Raw genomic sequence first — 20,501 nt, 5'->3', positions numbered from 1 at the left:
GTGTGCCCCAAAGTATGCTTGCTGGGCCTGAAGTTGGACAATAATGTTGGAGTAATTTGTCAATTGCCTAAGGACACTGGGTTGCTTATCTACTAAGAGACTAATTCTTCTTAACTGGAAGGTGTGTAAGGCAGCCTACTTCACAAGGGACACTTTGCTGAAGGAATACCTGGACTTATCAAACATAGAACGGGCAGCCTGCCTGTGAAAAGACTTTGATATGGGGCTGGAAGACCACTGGGACATAGTCTGTATGCTTCTATAACATATATATATATATATACATATGCATGTATGTATGTATGTATACACAATATATACTATAGTATATTGTAAATATGGGTTTAAAAATTCACCCGAACGGAGGAAATTAAGTCTTTAATGCTCCAGATTTTTTTGTTGGAGGACCCCTAAATCTACAGTTTCATATGTCCCCACCCAAACGTTGAAACAAAACCCACGCCCTTCCCGGTAAACCTTTCCTCTATGCGTACCCTTCATTCATCCAGCGTTACACGTGCTGAGATGATCACTGGGATGGTGATGGGATTATACTGAGACATACAGCTTATGCGTGATGACTCTTAGACAAGCAGTGTGTACAGTCTGGACAGCAGAGGTGGACGGGAGTGGCGGGTTACAGACAGCGTGCCTGTGCAGACAGTCTGGCCTAGTGTCTGGTTGGTGTCATGGTCGGCGATGTGGGTCACTGTCAACCGGTCAGAAGGCCACAGTCTCAGACTCTGTGTCCACATCCGTTTTGGTAGAGGTTGTGAGGTGTAAGTCACATGTTTTTGTCTTGATCTGGGGAACTGTCAAATACATTTGAATTATCATTTGTTAACAGTGCAGCTTTCAACAAAGCACCTCTGACAAAGTTGAAGATTAATACAGTTTAAATTATCATGTAAAAAAAGTTCCAACCGGAAGGAACTGAGCCACGTTAGTGAAAGTAATAGCCTTTCCTCGGCACCTTGACCCCTAACAGTAATGATGGTCATATGCATAACATCGCAGAGATAATCCCATCAATGTCCTGTTGATGCATCTGCATCAGGCATACTGCATGTTCATGTCTGAGGCTTAAAGAAGCCTCTGTAAAGCCTGTCTATTGTCTGTCTGCGTGGGTGGAGTCCAGCCCTCTGGGATTACAGGGTGACATGCAGCACTTCTGGATTATACAGCAGAAGACAACAGCACAGTGAGACAGCAGGTGAAAAAGAGCAGTGGTCCGATAGGAGCATCTGGACGAGCAGTTGGATTTCTGAGAGACTTCATTTTGGGGCATTTTTTCCTGATGCATGCAGATGCTAGTTTTAAATTCACGTCATGCTGCTCATATCATTTTGAATCCCTTTTTTCTTTCAGTTTTTATTTTGTGGAAATTTGTTTTCTTTATAATTTACCACCTTTTTGTTTTCTAACATCACCAGGAAGTCGGATTACAATAGAAAGCAGAGTACCATCTGGTGTCTGGGATTGCAATCATGTATTTGAACAACAGAAATAATGCCATCAACACAGAGAGGAGTAAGAAGAACATCAAGGGGAAAACATGTGAGTGTGGACATATTGTAGGATTTGTATATATATGATATATTGAATGCAATGTAATGCAGTCAGTTATAACTTTAATCATGTAAGCAAACATTGCTGATGCATCCCTTGATTCTTTTCTCTTTTTCAGGGGCTAACCTGAAGACAACCCCACGTCAGGAGGAGACCTTCACCCAGACATCTCCAAAGGTGGGGGCAAAGTTGGAGCCGAAGAAGAACAAGACAGAGGAGCAGGAGGTGATGCAGCTCACTGCGTTTGAGAAGGCCTTTTATGATCTGACTCATTCAGAGAAGGTGATGAATGATCTGACATTTGGACGACGGGTGGGGCTTTACGAGCTAAGAGGAGAGATTGGCTCTGGAAACTTTTCCCAAGTCAGATTGGGGATACATGACTTGACCAAAGGTGAGAAACTGGGTGCTTTTCTTTTTTTTTTTTTACCCCAATTTTCTCAGCTTCAGTGAGCAGGTTGGACACAAGGCTGTAGACTGACGCCATACGTGTTTCAAGGGCTTAATCCTGATCTTTATTTGGGTCACAAGGACAATGTTTAAACTTCTCACATTGTTGTATTTTCTGCTGATGCTTTAAAATGAGAAAATATGTGATCCAGGTCATAGATGGTTTAAAGGCCTCTTTCTGCTTCTATAATACGGTCTGTGTCTCTGAGTTGTTGCAATTAATCTGTCAAAGTAATGATGAATTAGTAAGAAATGGCCACACCTCTCAAATCTCTTCCAGGTAAAACATTTGAAGCACCACTGCAAACACTGCCAATAAAAATGTGGGTCATGGTAGCTTGCCCAAACTGAATTCAACTGTCATATAACAATTTCAGAAACTCTTTTAATTTTCCACTTATGTTATATTAAGAGAAATTTGTATTGAATCACATTTTCCATCATATATCATGAAAATTCATTTTTATAGTTTAAAATGTAGCCTATTAAATATGAAACAACACTTTAATTAAGCAATGTAGCCACAAAGGGATATGGGGATGAACAAGACCAGAGTGGAGAGTGAATACAGGATTACACAATTGCAACTACTGAAAAACAAAAAATAACAACACAGACACGTAATGTTGTTCTGGGGTTTCTTCTATGTGTAACTTACCAGATACTGCCAGTGGCACCACCAAGGGGTGGCCAGTAGGGGCCATGGCCACCCCTCTGTGTGGTGTTTTAAACTCGAGTAGGCTTGTTCCCACTAAACGTTTAGTTCCTCACAATCAAGGTATTCTGCCCAATTAAAGCTGCATATTTGCCTTTTTTTTAGGAAAAGGATAAGAACAGTTAATCTTCTAATACATGTATACAGATACAAAATACATTATAACAGAATTGTTGTGGAACTCAAATGTTAACTGTGCCAACATTAATCTATGCACATCTGGCAATTCGTAATATTAACTGTAAAGTAAGAAATCAGAATGTGATACCTTAACTCTCATACTGACATAGTTTTCAAATAGCGAACAACAGCCTAATGTAATTCTTGAAATTCCTCAGGCTGTTCTCATGCACTGTTCATACGTATATCTATGAAAAGTAATGCACCACAATTTGTATATAACCCAAATAATCATGATCAAGTGTATTCATGTGTAGCTCACATAATTGGGAAGGCTGCAATCGCATGAACAATGTGCTGATGGGAGTAAAGAAGGAAGTAGCATGAAGGGCGAAAGTCTGCATACGGAGGTAGGTTGTGGTGGTGAATGGGTCAAACAGCACAGGACTTTCCCCCTTGAGGCCAGTGTTCAGAGGCATGTGAAACCAAGTGAACTTTGAGTTATTTTCAGGTACATCGTCACCATGTTTCTTTTCCTGAACCTAAACGTGACTTTATTTGTCTAAACTGAACCCACATAACTTAAAGTTTATTACGTAATTTTACGTTAAGTTTGTAACATGACAATGCCCAACCATGTTTCTTTTCCTAAACCTAACTTGCGTAACTTTCCTGTCTAAAATGAACCTACGTAACTTTACATTAATTACATGACTTTATGTTAAGTTTGTAACATGAAAACATCCAACCATGTTTTTTCTCCTAAACCAAACCTACGTAACTTAACGTGAAATTCTTAATGCAGTGACACCCAGCCATGTTTCTTTTCCTAAACCTAATCTCAAGACTGTACGTCAAGTTTTTAATGTAATAACTCCCAACCATGTTTCTTTTCCTAAACCTAGCCTAAATAACTTTACGTTAAGTAACACGTAACTTTATGTTAAGTTCGTAACATGATCATGCCCAACTGTTTTTCTTTTCCTAAATCTAACCTACGTATATTTATGTTAAGTACGTAATGTGATGACACCATTTGTGTGGTGCTAATTCATTAGATATCATACAAGCCATTGTGTGTGCATTTTCGTAAGATATCGTATAAATTGTTGTATGAGAATATATTGATTTCAGTTACAGCTTTTGGTTTTGATGTGCCATCCCAAGATTTTCAGTGGCCCATCTGGTCACCCCATCAAAAAATTCTGCAGGCCCCCCTGCCTACTGTAGAAGATGTAGAGACAGTAAGTGACTTGTCACATGATCGACATATTAGTTGGAAATTCATGGGAGACACTTCAGTCGGCTCAGCTTAACATGTTACACAATGCCGGTCTAGCTTTGGTAATTCCAGATGGTAGACGGCATATCACCATTTGCTAATCCATTATGTCTTCAGCCTTCACAGGCAGCAGCTTGTGTGCTGATAAACATTCCTTAGGAATTCATTAAAGGTATTGATCGAGACATAAAGGAAAAGCTATACTTGATAACATAAGGAAGACTGAGTAATAAAAAAGGTACAGATAAAAAGTAAAGTGTGTATTCCTTGTGGCCTCACTGCCCATATTTGTCATCATCTGATAGAAAGAGTTGCAGTAAAAATCCTGGATAAGGTGCGTCTGGACAAGCGATCTCAGGCACTATTCGTGTCAGAAATCTCTTGCATGGAGAAGCTGGCTCATCCCAACATAGTGCGACTGTATGAGGTGCTGGAGACATTCAAGAGGCTCTACCTGGTGATGGAGTATGCCAGCGGAGGAGAGCTGTTCTCCCGTATCAGCACCAGGGGGCGCCTGTCAGATCTGGAGAGCAAACTAGTGTTTTCACAGGTCCTGTCTGCAGTCAAATACATGGTAAGTCAACAGCAAGTCTTTAGGTGAACATTGAGCTGTATATGTTGCTGTAAAATGAAGGAAGAGATTTCCAGTGCAGAATATTAAAACTAAAGAATGCTTTAAAGGTCCTATATTGTAAAAAGTCAGATATCCTGTGTCTTTTTTATTATAAAGCAGGTATAGGTTCTATTTAAATACTGTGAAAGTATCAAAACACTCAATCCATAGAGAAATGTAGTTTACTGTATAAATTAGAGACTGCTGATACAGTGCCCCTGCAGTCATTCTCAAGCTGCAATGATGCCGCAGAGACGTTGAGATTGTAGATTTTAAAGACCTGAAAACACTGACAAGTCAGAGCAGCCTGGGCTTTTTCTTTTTTGTTTTTTTTAAAGAGACAGGGGCTTAAACGGAGTGTTTCAGACAAGAGGGCGAATACAGGTTTTCCTGTACAGACAGCAAGAGCTTTTTGAACATTAAAGCATGTAAACATGTTCTAGTAGAAATCCCAAATACAAGCATGAACCTGAAAATGAGCATATTATGGGCCCTTTAGAGGATAGGGCATCATCTTAAGATACTTTTCTTGAAGATAACTAATATTTTGGAGCTGCTGAGTTATGAATCCAAGCAATGACAATGCTTAAGAATGACTCTGCATTTAAAGGTTCTCAAATCTTCTGTGCAGGAGAGCTAATTAACTTTCTAATGCCTCAAATGTTTTTCTCTTTTCACAGCATGATAGTAATATTGTCCATAGGGACCTGAAGGCTGAGAACATCTTCTACACCAGCACCTACTGTATTAAAGTGGGTGACTTTGGTTTTAGTACATCCTGCAGCCCCAACGGAGTCCTTAACACATTCTGTGGCTCTCCACCTTATGCAGCCCCTGAGCTGTTCAAAGAGAAAGGTTACATCGGTCAGTATGCAGATATTTGGGCGCTGGGTATCTTGCTTTACTTCATGGTGACTGCCACTATGCCATTCAAAGCCACTAACACAGGCAGGCTCAAGTGTTGTATCCAGCAGGGCTCCTATGCCATTCCTTCGTATGTACCCAGATCATGTATGGAGATTATTAAGGGCCTCCTGAGGCCGGTACCTGTGGACCGCCTCACTATGAAACAGATCATGGACAGCAACTGGATGAGAGGTATTGAATACCCCGAGGCCTACCTAGCTTGTAGCCCTACACCCTACTACCTGGCTGAGTCTTCCAACAACCTCAGCTCAGATGAAATGAGTGTGAAGGCAGCGCTGGAGGATCTTGGCATCACCAAGAACCATCTTGTCAACAACAGCGTAGACTTGAAAAGCCCCGTTACTGGGGCTTACCGGATTTTGCTGCACCGCATCCAAAAGAGGAGGTCTGTGGAATCTGTGGGCTACAGCCAGAGTTGCAACAAAGAGTCCCAGAACAGACTCACATGGAGAGCAGGCTCAGACGGCATGTTAGACAAACGGCACTCTGAGGTTTGTCTCATCATGTAGATCCGTCAAGGAATACGTCACCTGTATATCAGTTACTCAGCGTATGTTACTTTGAATTCACAAGAAAAACTTTATTTTTCTTGCATGCCTCTGCAAGCTGAATGAAGAATCCAAAAACTGAGAAAATTGAAGTCATAGGGGGCCGCGTTTAACAACAGCAAAACTATTTCAAAACTTCTGTGTACAAACTAAATAAATGCAGTATAATCCAAGACTCATTTATCCAGTCACTTGCTCAGTAATTCCCAATTACATGCATTTCACTAAAACCTAAAGTTTTTTTCAGGTATTCAGGGTAACATGGGGTGAGTACTGTAATTGACTTACAAATAATCATTTTGGGGGTGAGGTATTTCCTCTAAAAGAATAGTTCAACATTATGGAAAATGTGTTTATTTGCCTTTGGTGCTGGTAGGTGTATTTTTGAGCTTTGGAGAGAGCCAGGCTAGCTGTTTCCCCCCTTCTTTGAGTCTTTATGCTAAGCTAATTACCTCCTGACCACAGATTCGTACTGAACACACAGTCTCACTCAGAGATCAAGACTGTTGCATTATCTAACTCTTGAAAACAGGGAAATCAAGCATATCTCCCAAAATGTCAAACTATTCCTTTAATAGTGTTTCTCTGTTTTTTGTGACGCTAAATAGGCAGAATGTGACATTGAAAAGCTTGATGTTGATGATTTATTTCCATATCACACCATTGCACATCACTGTGAATTAAACTGTAGACCCCATGACACACTCTGGAACAATATCTGGCACTCTTGTGTCCACTTACATAACATTTTCAGTTTTTATAGCGTCAGCTTTATTTAAACCAACTGAGCGTGAAAGAAAATTCACATGAGGGTTGACAATGACCCAGAGATTTCTCTGTCATTTAGGCAACAGGAATGTGGAAACTTATAACTAATATCTGCTCAAAATCAATGGATTTCGCTGAGTTTTAATTTTTCTTTCATTTCTGTTTATTAAAAAAGATACATGGTTAATATTGTAGACACAATAATGTTGAACTTCCCAAAAATGTCCTTACAGATCTTTTATGCAAAGGAGGATGTATAGGTAATATCTGATGCAAAATCATGCGAAATTGTGAGTTCTTGTATGTCCTTGTTTTCCATGTGTACAGTATGTTTCATTTGATTAAAAATAATTAAAAATGTGTCTCTACACAAATATCTTGATTCTAATCTCAAGCGATTCCTTGAAAGCTGCATTACGGTGAACTGACTTTTACTGAACTTTTAGAATGACGAACAACTCATTACATTTATTGGTTTTACAACATATTTCTGTTCATGATAGTATGATACAGTAAAGGCAAACTTTTTAATCCTGCAAATAAAGTTGACTGCTCAAGGTGAGAAAAAGTAGCTGTCATGACCGTTTTTGGGCTTTGGTTTAACAGTAGGAAATATTATGGCAATAAATATAATGTCATTTTCAAATAACTTTTTGGCGTGCAGTGCTTTATGACTGCTTTCATCTTTCTTTCTTTTTAGTTTCCCTTTCCAAACTCGCATACAGATCATGATTTACATATATTCCAACGCCAAACTTGCACGAACTTCTGTTAACATGAATTTCAAAGTTCATGTGAACAGAAGTTATGAAGGTGGCAGAGATACAACACTCGGAAGCAACAAGTCTGTGCTATGACTTCACATATTTTCTGTTTTTCTCTCTGCACACTGCCTTATATTAATGCTGCTATTTCATGTAATACATCACATTTGTTTCAGTGTAAAGTGATTTCCTCACACACTGTTTCCCTCCTTTCATATTTTCTTTTCATGGTTTTTCCCCTTGATAAGGCTAAAATTTCTGATCACGATATCAGCCAGCCATTTATTTCTGCCCCAGCATGCAGAAAGCAAAGCACGCAGCACATTTGTTGTTGTGATATAAACAAGAAGAAACGAAAGCCTCTGCACCACAATCCTTTTCATGCTGCAACCCAATTCCTTGACCTCTGAAGTTGGTGCATCTGTTAGTCATACTGCAGGTTTGAATGTCCATCAGTATTAAACAGTCCATTATGTCTTGGTAATTGCTACATATTTGTCAGGTTATCATTCACTGGTGCCTTTGGGCAAAGTTGGCAGCCTTTTCAAACAAACACCTCACCTGCATGCATGGAGGATTCACAGTTTTTTTTAATGTTGATTGCCCTACTTTAATTTCTATTCTTAACAATAATCCCATCACTCTCTCCACCTCTAAGACATGTGCACATTAGCTGACAAGATGTGTCACACCTCTCCTTTAATCAACATACATCAGATAATTAACACACTGTAGTGCACAGGCCTGCACTGTCTGATAATGTTGCTATGTAGGCAAACACAGTATGTAAGATGAAGCTTCTGCAAAGCCAAATGTGTGGAAGTCAGAAATCTTCGCAGAGAGCGCAGTCAAACACACTGCGTTACTCATCGTGAGATTTTATCAGCTGCATGTCCCAGCAGTTCTTGAGAATGCCATGGAGATGAGAGAGTAATACACAAAGATCGATGAGTAAATCCAGCACCTTGTCAGATCAGATACTGCTGCTTGTAAATCAGCACAGAGCATTCACAGATACTTTCATTTCAGGTTGATGCGTGCCTACTGTCTTTCTGTAAATATTTTGCAGTGCAGTTGTAATCAGATTATTTCAGTCTTGGGACTGTCAAAGTTGTTAGATCTTATTAGCTATGCATCCTCTGCAAAGCAAATCAGCTGCAGTTGAAATCCTAAAGGCTGTGAAATTAAAGACAAAATAGGAAAGTACAAACAGGTGAAAAATGTATGATGTGCATCAAGTGTGTGAAATTATTGTAGCGTCTATTTGACATTTGAAAAGCAGCCTACATCCACATTATTTGTTTCACTGAGCCATTTATACACAGCAAGTGGCAACACTATAGTAAATGTTAAAAGTGTCACTTCAACATTCATTTCACTATAAATGGCTGCATGAGTTCAGAATTGTGTTGAACTCTTTTACTGAGCAATCTGCAGTAGCAACTGTAGCACTTGTGTAAGGTGTGATTAGTTACGTACCTGCTTTTTACGTTGAACTTTGTCGTATTTAAAGTGTGTTAAACTCTTGTAAAGTTAAACACTGCAAGCTTAAATTAAGTTTGACGATGATAGCATCAGGTGATGAAGGACAATTATATTTTATAGCAGTCTCACGAGGAAAGTGTAGACATTTTAGAGCTCAGCTGAAAGGTAATTGTTTAGACTGTCACTGCTGTATGCCTTGTGTTAATACAACAGATTTTCAGGTGGATTATGTTCCTTATAAAATTCAAGCTTGTGCAAGCAAGAATGGGGTGTCCCCTTTCCTTTTTATTTACATAATGTGTCCTGTTATAATAAAATACAATGTAAAAATGTGTTTAAATTCACATAACACACAAAAAAGTATCAGTAGCGCAGGAGGAAAACACGACATAAAACATTTATTTGAACATAATCATAAACTTTGAGACACTAAGCGGAAGGTGATAAGCAGGTTTATTGTAATAATGCTTTTATTGGAACACATACGCTGTAATAAAACCTATACACAAAATGTATGAAAAGACAGACACTTATTCAGAAGAAATTAAGATAAGAGCACCTTTTCTAGGACACACATTTCAGACTCACATTCAACAATTTACATTTGCATATAAACAAGTATTTGCTAGACATTCAGGCACATCAGATGAGAAATACTTACATATTATTAACATTTACACTCCATCACCATTAATTAAACAGCTTATTGAATACCTCATGTTTTGAAATGTGAGAAAACAGTCATAAATATTCTCATTGAAGCAGCCATGCTATTGAAGGCGTTTATACATGGTGGCCAGTCAGCATCAGCAGTTCAACCCTGCAACAGCAAAGTGCTGCTGTGTTCTACCCAAGCTTTGACCTTTATCTTAGTGCAGAGTGAAAGCAAAAGTGATGCTACAAGATTTCCTTGGCCGGCCTCGTCAGTTGCCTTCCAGTAAGATGCCATAAAACCCCTGTAAAAAAAGTGTGTTGCTTAATGATACGATTTGGCAGATGGAGGACAGATGAATGGGGGCCATTGTAGCAGGCAGTCACCCTCAGCCTCTGCTTGGCCGTCGGTGCTGTGGAGAGCAAAGAAATCCATTTGAACGTTTCGCATATTTGAAACTGTCCTTTCAAAACTCATGTATCGTTTTCGTCACAACATGCTTTATTGTTTCTGATGTCAAGATACAAACACAAATTTATGGAAAACATATTTATTTATCCATTGGGAACTGGTTCAAACCAGGTTCAAATATAGACAGACTCCATTAATCACCTACCTTCCTGGGTTTCTTTTGGTCCTTTTTGAGGACCTTTTCGTCAATCTTCTTTATCAGGTCTGTGACCCATCTCTCTCTGGGGTCTGTGCAAAAATCACGCCCCCTCCTCATTGTGAAGCTAGAGGATAAATGACGCAAACAGATGTTAACTTCTGCTAAAATAAGAAGTTTAGGAAGATAATACCACAGTTTAACAGTGGATGTTTTCTATGCACGTGTACTTACATTACAGCAGGGATGTTGCAGCCTCCATCTGTCACCTGCCATCTGTACGCCACTGCGTGCTTTTGAGTGCCCAGGTTCATTTTTTTCACATATTTCAAACAGCAGTCATCATAGGTTACTGAGGGATTAGAGATCCAGTACGGTAAAGTTAGGAATCACCACAGTATTTACAGCATCATAAACTTTGACAGTCAAGTCACATAAATTAATCAAAAGGTAATTGACACAATCAGGGAATGCTAAAGGTCTTGAGCAAGGCAATAAGTACACAGTGAGGCCACATCTGCCCACGCAGGTGCTCAGGTAATAAACTTGCCTCACTGACCTGCTTTTTATCTTTGCTGTGTATTACATGTGACTGCAAGATACCAGCTGCTTGTTTACAGTGTCTTACTTTGTGCCAGTGCAAGGCAGAGGCAGGATAGGATCGGCAGGAAGAACAGTGTGTTGAATCGCATGGTGCAGTCTGTAGTTGCAGCCCTGAAAGAAGCCAGATGATGCAAAGAGTTACAATGTTTACCTGCATTTAGCCTTATCACTCCGTGCTTATTGCACCTCCGCTCCTCCCACGCCTTCCTTATTCACATGCGAAACCTTGAACCTTGAACAAATATTTCACATCAGCTCTCTTTGTATAAAAGTACATATGTTTCTTACTACTCTGACCTTTGTTACTCTACAGCTCTCCACTATTTCATTAAATAAATCTCCTTCTCTTTGAGTAACTTGCAAGATTTTGATATCTGTTGAATAAAGCAATCACATCTAAAACATTAACCAATTTGATTTCGAAGTCCACAAATGTTTCCATTCCATGTTTTTGGTCCTTTGGTGAGTAGTTCATTTTGATCTTTTGGTAAGAAACAATCATTGCTTTAGAAGTGATGATGAGAAAAGATGTCACATCTGTTAACTAAATCTGTTCTCTACTTAAAATCAGTTTGATTTCAAGCATACAATTTAAATTATTAACATAAACCTGCCCAGAGACGACAAATAAAGGTTTGTTTTGGCAAATCTGACACATTTACACTAATTTGTTCTGAAATGATGAGTGATTTTATTGATAAATTAAAAAGTAACTCCCCAAAAAAGTGCAAAAAAGTCTATTAATAGTAAAGAATCTTACCAGACAGAATACTAATGATCATTACAAAATATTTAAGAAACTCCAGATTAAAACAGTGCAGTGTCTCTTTCTATATTCGGATTACAAGCTACTCACCTCTTAATGTCGCTCTCTTCTTGTGTCTGTGCAGGAGAGGTGAGGCACTCTTATAAAGGACTCAGGGAACTTTGCCAGGATCGTATTTCCATAAACGCAACTCACCTTTGACTTGACTCATCTTTCTTTTTTCTTTTTTTCCCCCTGACTTAATATTGATGTGTGTTTTTTTTCCCTCATGCTTTCTCTCCCAAAGCATTTATGACAGACATATTAAGAGTTGTGTGTGTGTGTTGCTTGCAACAGCGTGTGGCCCCCCACCTTATGTAGGTGTTACGTAGAAAGAGAACTGGAGATACCTGTGATTTAAGTAAAACAAGTTGCAGTTGCAGTCAGTAATTTGAGCTACAGTTTCATGATATCTTTGAAATTCTCAAGAAGCTGGAAATTCTCAGTGTGTGTGTGTGTGGGGGGGTGGAGTGTCAATTTTAAAATGACATATCTCTTCGTTAACATTTAGATGTAGAAATAGGAAACGCACATTACCATAGAGTTAGCTCCCAGGGTGCCTGGGGTTGTTGTAATTGGAGTCTGGCTTGTTAAACTCTTGAAGGTTTTAACATCCACTCACGCTGACAGTTACATATTGAGAAACACTCAATCTTCCACAATGGCTGTTGAATGACAGTGTTTGATGCCATCATTCTTGCATAATATGTTCTCAACTTGTATCCAAAAAGCTCCTCTCAGTAAATCCTCGCACTTAAGAACAGCATTTAGCAAAACTGATGGAATAGAGACATGGACAATTGAAGTTTTGTTTCAAGATGCAACTGTTGAAGTTATCCTTCCCATAACCTTGGCCTGATAGTGTTTTAATTGTGTTAACATAAGCAGCAGATCAGATATTTGTATGTTCTTGTCTGCACAGTCACCACAGGAAAATGCTGGCATTGTACATTTTTGCAAATCACAAATATGTTACATTCCCACGCTTCACACATATCATATAATTTCTAAAGTCACGTAGCGTATGAGCTGACTTTGTCATCAGGGGGTGGAGGGGACTGTGGATGGCATGCCACCTAGGTGAAACCCCTGCCAAGCTGCAGACCACTGTTCAAGGCCAGTAAAAATCAAAATCAGTTGTGATTTAGTGAGTTGTGACTGTTTTTCAGCAGATTTTTAGGCACCAAACTGGGGTGTGTTGTAGCAACCTGTCGCTGTTTTTCCAGCAGGGACGTTGGCACAAAAAGAGGTTAATTTTTACAGAGACATTGCTGCTTTTCCAGCATGGATTATGCCCCCAAAACTGGGCATTTTTAGCCAGATCATGACCCTTTTCCTGACAATAACCAAGTGGTTTTTGTGCCTAAATCTAACTGCACGTTAACAACTGTGCTACATAATAATGTGCAAATATAACACATCCATAGTTTTCCAAGAGACATTAAATTAAGCATCACCATATACATTTTTACATCAATGTAATAATTACAGCATAGGCATTTAAATATATATTCAATTCAATTCAACTTTATTTATAAAGCCTAACATCACAAATCACAATTTGCCTCAGAGGGCTTTACAGCATATGACATCCCTCTGTCCTTGGACCCTCACAGCAGATAAGGAAACAGAAACAGAACAGATCAACATAATAAATTTACAGTAATCCATATGACAAAATGATACATAAAGAGAGACAGAGACAGACAGAGAGAGAGAGATGCAGGGTAAGCAGTAATGACAATGCCTACAGTATCATTTCAAACATCTAAATACACACACATACAGAACATACAGCACAAACAACATGTAACATATACATTTAGTTGCATTTAAATGTAACTATACTTAAATGTAACTACATAAACAGGAAAAATAGCATACCGGTAATTAACACTTTAGCAGACCCCTTTCCCCTTAAAATGCATCCACTCTGAGGTAGCCTACAAATTACAGAACGACTAAACACATATCTCTGCAGTGGTTATTACAGTATTAGGGGTTTATGCTACTTTTCATATGTTTAAAAAAAACACGTTCTGAAAAGGTATGAGCCTTATTTTGGATTCATTGCACATTTCAGCCTTCTTTTCCTCAGGGCTGACAGCAGGGTACGTCTCTGCATTCGGTGTGTGTGTGTGTGTGTGTGTGTGTGTGTGTGTGTGTGTATATATGAGAGAAAACTGTAAAGCGCTATAGATAAAAGTGCCACATGCAGTCAATTTACCGTTTGTTTTTCACAAACTATATTACCAGGTGATACTCATACTATGAGTATCGGAACATGATAACATTCATAGCTGTATTAGATACAGAAAGAAACCAACCAATAATAGTGCACTTGTGATATTAAAAATGTCAAATATTTAAATTACAGATAGAAACGCATTTTATTCCAGGCTTGGGTCCCTGAGCATGTACCGTAGTCCCACCAGTCCCTTTAAATGATGCCCTTGCACTGATACCTGCTCTGGCAAAACGATAATGATAATCTCACTTTTAGTCTGTTAATTTCCCATGACATCATTTCTAAGCTTCATTTAATAATTCAAAGCATATCCACCATGTAGAGAGAGGTAACATCTTTCCTTTATTTTATGGGTATTATTTTATTGGTTATTTATTCAGGTTTTACACATAATTTTTATCTTGAGATAAATTGTGTCTACTGTCTCTGGTTACCTTTTTAAGTGTGAAACATAAACACTGTATACCACTCAGAGAACATTAGTTGATGTACAGTATAAATCTGAAAGTACTGCTGTTGCTCATTTACTTTAATTACGTGTGGAAGTTCCCGACAGCTGGTAAACAGTAAGTTTTATCAGGCCATAAAGGCTCTATCTCAGAATCAATAAAGCTTACCTGAACTGACAATTAAGATTCTGCAAGACCTTTTTTGACCCTTGGAGCTGACAGGAAAGAGGAAGTAACAAGATTAGACACTGTATCTCAGGGCCTTGACACACCAAGCTGATGGTCGACCGCATCTGTCAGCCTAGTTTTGGGCGGCATGTCCCGCACCAATGCCTCTTGATGGCTAATTTTTGCCCTATCCAGCATGATGAATCAGAGATGGCAGAGACGTCGGTGAATGAAATCATTCTGATTGGCAGTTCAATTCAGTGCCTGAGAGAGAGTGTGAGATCAAAACAAACTTGTTAAATTATCAAAGTTTTTTTTTAGCCATTTAGCTCTTCAGCAAATTTTGTATGTGTCTTGTTCACTAGCCAATATAATTTGCTCTTTCAACTCTGGGTTTTGTTGTTAATGTGATCACTGGTTATCTAGCATCTTAAAACTGTGCTGTCAGTCTCCCGGTTTCCCTTTTTTAATGACAAATACAGACTACAGCCGTCTACTGGTACAGAGAGTTATTATAGTAGGGAGACAATGTACGTGCTAGTTAGTCGTTGTAGTCCTTGCAGTGCATTCAAGTGCAACTTTTTGGACACAGGCGACATGAGGCAGCACAACAAGTATTTTAAGTCGTTAATATATGTGTATCTAAAATTAATGGCCTATATGTGTATATCTGATTTCACCATTTCCTGACAATTTACGGACAGTTATACTGACTTGAGAAAAGTGTCACAAATTAAGCAGTTAGAAAATTTATGTTGCTGTCCGTTCTCAAGCCAAAAGTGAAAATACAACCTGTCTTATGTTTAAAAAAAAAAGAAAAAGTTGACTCTCTCATGTCACGCTTGTCAGTATTTCCAGGAAAGCTCACCTCTGATGCATGAGACATCAGTTGTACAGAATCAGATATGAAGCATCCGTCCTTTAGACACATTGTCTTCTGACAGTTGAGAAGCTTTGCATTAAAAACACTTGTCAGCGTTGCCATATCGCGTATCCACCCGAAGATTTCCCTGTTGCAGAACGCTTTGTGACAGGTATTAATGAGCCCTGAGTGCCTGAGTGGACACCGGATAGCGCTGTTCACTGTTTACACTTTTAGTTACATCCAAACACTGCTAAAACCCAATGAGGCATGGCATGGACCTGCCCCTCTCATTTCCTTTGCCTGCAGGATAAAAGTGTTCACTACATTTGTTTACCACACCTCTACTCCAGAAGACACAACTGTACATTGTGTCGTAAAGTCTGAGAATTTCCTCTGCCTTCCCAGTTGCCACCCAGGCATTAAAGCAGCTCATATAAAATTTGGTATGCTGTGATTTACTCACATATCGCCTGAGTCTCTTTGTGCGATTCTGGTCTTGCTCCGTGCGAGGCGTGTGGGTTCGATCATAGTACAAAATGAAAAAATGTTTGTTGGCAAAACAATCTGTGACTTCAACAAGATTGAAATAACACTAGAGAGTTGGCTGTGGTTGTCTTTATTCCTGGTTGCGATTGCATATTCAAAATATCCTGATGGATTAATGGCATTAAATATTTGTCAGGAGATGATGGTCCACCGCCAGAGGTACTTGGACTCAGGCCGCGTGATGATACAGTGTGTTGTCTTCAGCATTCCTTTAAGACAATATGATATGTTGTTCTATTCCTTCACCGTTGCTATCGTTTTGCATGCATATGAGAGAAGACCTCTCCAAGAAGCCATTCATCAGTGTATGAGAAACTTTACTTTGGCACACAGTACAAAAAAACACTACAGCAGAGATGAGAACAAAGCTGTCTTACAGGCTGTAGACTGAATAATGACACTGATTAAATATTTACTTCTTTTGCAACCGTCCATTTGTAAACTGCATGTGCACGAAAAAGAGAAAACAATCAAAAAGAATTTAGTCTCTACCGGTTCTTTCTTTCTTTCTTTTTTTTACTGATCTTGAAGACGGGCTCGTGTTTTCTGGGCGTGATGATGACAAACCGAAAGGACAAGGAGTTTCAAAATCTGAAGCTTTTCTCCTTGTGGAGGCGTGAATGTGCAAAGACAACAATCTATGTTAATGCCAAAGGTGTCAAGAGATAAGTTCATTTGATAAGTGTAACTTTGCACTGACTGTCTTAGGTGAGGAAACATAACCAAGATCAAATGGTTTCTTACTTTTGGGGCCATGAATATAGACAGCAAACTTCATCACAATCTACCCATTGCTTTTCAAATGCCACCAACAAACATATAAATAAATGACCAATAAAGGCAATCCCATAATTGACAGAGGGAAAAAACAAACAAAAAGGTCCAATGAGATGGTGTCATGACTTCTGCAATGGGATGTATTTATTTTGTGACAGGATGTTAAAGTTGGGACATTAGGCCCAGAGTTAACCAGTGGCTAGGAGTGATGAAAAGGCAGGCAGTTAGATTTGATATGAGTTTGGTAGAAGTGAGGGAAATATATTATGTCTTTTTTGGTTATGTCCACTATGCAGCACAAGCTCACCATTGAAGAGGCTGTGTTGTTTTCCCAGTCCCTATTTCATGGGAGGGAGCTCTGTACAATATTTAGAGCATAAATATAGCAGCAAACAACTCTTTGTTATGTAAGATATAGTAGAATAATGACATTCTGGGCAGAGAATGCAGTCATGCTCCCTCTGTGTGTGCTGTAATCCGAGCTTCTCTGTTAATTGTTGTGGTAGAGGGTGCTGCTGGGTGTGCATGTTAGCACAAGTCCTGTGTGTGTTTCCCACTGCCTATTGGTTAGTTAATTGCTGCTGCTCTGCACCTGTGTTCATGTGGCAGTTATTGCTGATAAAGGGATGGCATCGCGTCTACTGTCCAGGTCCTTCCCCAGTTATCTCTGTCAGCACTGTTGCTGTTGTTAGCACTGTTCGCGCTGTTAGCACAGTTAGCTGCTAGCACAGTTAGCTGCTAGCTGCCAGCTCTGCCACCTCCATGTTGAGAGCTGTGTGTAACATTCAAATCATAGATATGTTTTGAATATTGCACAGAGCTTCTTTAATAAAACAGTTACTTGGTCACACGTTGGTCCAATAAGAAAGTTGTTTTGTCGACTACAAGTGCTGCTGGAGTTATATCCCTTCAGTAGGGGCAGCTGGGCATCAAGAAGGCGAGCACACTTGTTAACGTGTCATCTCAAGAATGTCTTGAGCGAATTCCCTCAAATCTGGCATGTCCACTTTGACTCAGTGATCAGCTGAATAGATTTTAGTAGTCGAAGGTCAAAGATCACTGTGACCTCATTAAACATTTTTGGCCATATCTCAAGAATTCACAGAATTTCACACAAAGGCCTCATAGGATAAAATGATAAAGTGACATTTTACATCCAAAAGGTCAAAGGTCAGCATCACGGTGACATCATAATATTCTGCAAAATCACATTTTTGGCCATTACTCAATGCCATAACTCAGGAACAGAACAGGAAACATTTGGTAAGAGGCAGAATTGGTGAAACTAATCTTGAAACTGTGCTGATTGTATAGCTCTTCTGTGCTGCCAGGTTAAAAATGTGTGTGAAACATCCATGTTTTAGAATATGTAGCTTGTTTGCAGCAATATCCATATTCAAAGCATTGTCTACTGTCATGGCAACATATGAGTCTGGACAGATATGGATGTTAACTGTAACTGCAACTTGACTGCCTCACAGAAGGATACAACTGTGAGGCGGTAGTTCAAGTTTGTGCTGTTTCTATGGGACTGCATCGTAGGTTTTGATTATTGAAAAATATTAAGTGTGTGACATATGTGTGTATTTGTGAGCCTTTGTAATTATTTTAGCACTCTACTGATTGACTGAACACATATGAATACAGAAGTTAGCAGTAGTTTGCTGTATACTGTGACTTAGTGTCCCAGTTTATCCAGGCTGGCCTGGTCTTGTTTTGATTCCATGCAGTGTCTTATATAAACTAAGGAGGCAAGTGTCAGCAAGATATCCTTGAAGGTCTTCAGCATCATCAGATTTTTTTACACCACAAAAAATGTATTAGTGTTTAAATTACTGCCAAAAAAATTCTGCTTGTGTCCTTTAAGCGCTCACACAAAAAGTCCAGGGCTAAATTTTAGTCCCACTACATCTCTACTTTTTCAGACTTTTTCCTTTTTCCAGGCACCTTGCACGTAGGTGAAGTTGTGCCAAAAATCCTCACTCTGCTTCTTCAAAAAGACATTTTTCCAAAAAGCACAAAGCATAAAATAGTGCCAGTTTAAAGCCTCAGTGTGTAAGATTTAGGGGGATTTAGTGGCATCTAGTGGTGAGGATTGCAGATTGCAACCAGCTGAAGCTTCTACAAATTAGAATTCCTTTAGTGTTCATTGTTCAGGAGGTTTTTAGCGAGAGTTGAATTATCCGCAGAGGTCTCTTCCTCTCCTAAACAAGTGGACCAGGTAATTAAAACCAGTAAAAACACTAAAGCAGTTTCACGTCACAAATCAGTGTTTCTCTCATGCTGTTTGGCTCATCAGAGATGAGCTAGCCAAGCACCTGCTAATTGTGTACTCACCTTTTTTCTCTGGTAACTCAAGATCCAGACATTAAGCAGGTTTTTACAGAGAGCCAAATAATCCAGAGAGGTCTCCTTCACTCCAAAACAGACAGACCTGGTAAAGACACTGTGTAAAGCAGTTGCACGTTTAAAAAAATCTGTGTTTTTCTGACATTGCTCATTTCCGAGGGGCTGCTAACTATGGTGGCTGATACGAAAATGTGAAAAAGTGACTGGCCCTATCCAGACCCAGTGTTTGAAATGTCTGTTCTGGTCTATTGTTGAAACATGGTAGTGCAACATGGCAGACTCTGTGGACAAGGACCTGCCCTCTATGTAGATAAACATCTTATTCTAAAGTAATTAAAACCTAAGGATTCTTATTTTCAGGTGATTACACATGAGAGAAAACACACTAACTATATTACATTGCAAGTTTGCCAATATATCAACCTCAATCCTACACACTGGACCTTTAACACTGTTAATAAACACTAAACACAGCCAGTTATCCAAGGAATTACATTCAGATTAGAAAAATCGAATTACATCCAGGACCATCATTTAGTGCCAATGCAGGAAGTAGTGTTTCCTTTGTGTACTATTTATGGAAGGAGGTGTATCATATTTGACTTTTGCAAAGGAGACTGGAGTTCCTGTCCCTTCACAGACCTGCAATAATATATATTTTCTTACCTTAACTATGATCTTTCACCAATCTCAACCATAGCTGGCATGCACAGATATTGTAGACAGAAGTTAAAAAAAACAAAGATGCAGTAACTGGATGCTTCCAAATGTAATTTGGGGTTTTGCACAGATGTCTAATATTAACATCTGGCATTAGTCCCCTGTGGTTTGGTTCACCAAGAAAAATTCCTACACATATTTACATAAGTGACATTTCTTCAAGCTGTCCCACTGCACTATTGTGAGTGCAGTTTTCAAGCTAGCATTCTTATTTTATTCTAATTTATTCATCACACGGCTGTATTTAGCTCTACCCAGAAGCTGTGTTCTTCAGATGACACTGCTCAGAGGATAAGATCAAATATTACATCACTGGAGAAATTAGATCGTTTTGGGTTTTGTGAAAGAATGTTTGCCTCATGATTACCCTTGTTTTTTTCCAGTGAAATTCCCCTAGGTTTCATCTTTAGGTGTTAGTTACAATCATCTGGTAAAAAAATAAGTCTGTTAGGTAACAAAGTATGCCTGAGG

General features: G+C 39.1%; 2 protein-coding genes across 3 annotated transcripts; one reads left to right on the top strand and one right to left on the bottom strand.

The window, feature by feature from the left end:
* The first annotated feature begins 1,178 nt into the window (after positions 1-1,178).
* LOC126382707 (serine/threonine-protein kinase NIM1-like) lies at positions 1,179-7,477 on the top strand. Of its 2 annotated transcripts, XM_050032748.1 has the most exons (5): positions 1,179-1,213; positions 1,434-1,557; positions 1,688-1,963; positions 4,442-4,710; positions 5,430-7,477. In XM_050032748.1, exons 2-5 carry the CDS (start codon positions 1,488-1,490, stop codon positions 6,183-6,185), a joined length of 1,371 nt encoding a protein of 456 aa, XP_049888705.1. In that variant the 5' UTR covers positions 1,179-1,213; positions 1,434-1,487; the 3' UTR covers positions 6,186-7,477. The 2 variants fall into 2 exon arrangements, with proteins under 2 accessions (XP_049888705.1, XP_049888704.1); XM_050032747.1 differs by having other exon boundaries at positions 1,185-1,557.
* Positions 7,478-9,693: 2,216 nt separating this feature from the next.
* ccl25a (chemokine (C-C motif) ligand 25a) lies at positions 9,694-12,017 on the bottom strand. The gene is made up of 5 exons (XM_050032890.1): positions 11,960-12,017; positions 11,129-11,214; positions 10,735-10,852; positions 10,510-10,627; positions 9,694-10,305 (listed from the first exon to the last, which is right to left on the bottom strand). The coding sequence occupies exons 2-5, from the start codon at positions 11,190-11,192 to the stop codon at positions 10,282-10,284; spliced, it is 324 nt and encodes a 107-aa protein (XP_049888847.1). The 5' UTR covers positions 11,193-11,214; positions 11,960-12,017; the 3' UTR covers positions 9,694-10,281.
* Between the last annotated feature and the right edge of the window lie 8,484 nt (positions 12,018-20,501).

Source organism: Epinephelus moara, chromosome 21 (genome assembly GCF_006386435.1).
Source record: "Epinephelus moara isolate mb chromosome 21, YSFRI_EMoa_1.0, whole genome shotgun sequence".
In the NCBI taxonomy this organism is placed as follows: Eukaryota; Metazoa; Chordata; class Actinopteri; order Perciformes; family Serranidae; genus Epinephelus; species Epinephelus moara.
Note: the sequence above shows the minus strand (reverse complement) of the source record. Positions and strands in the feature narration are given on the sequence as shown.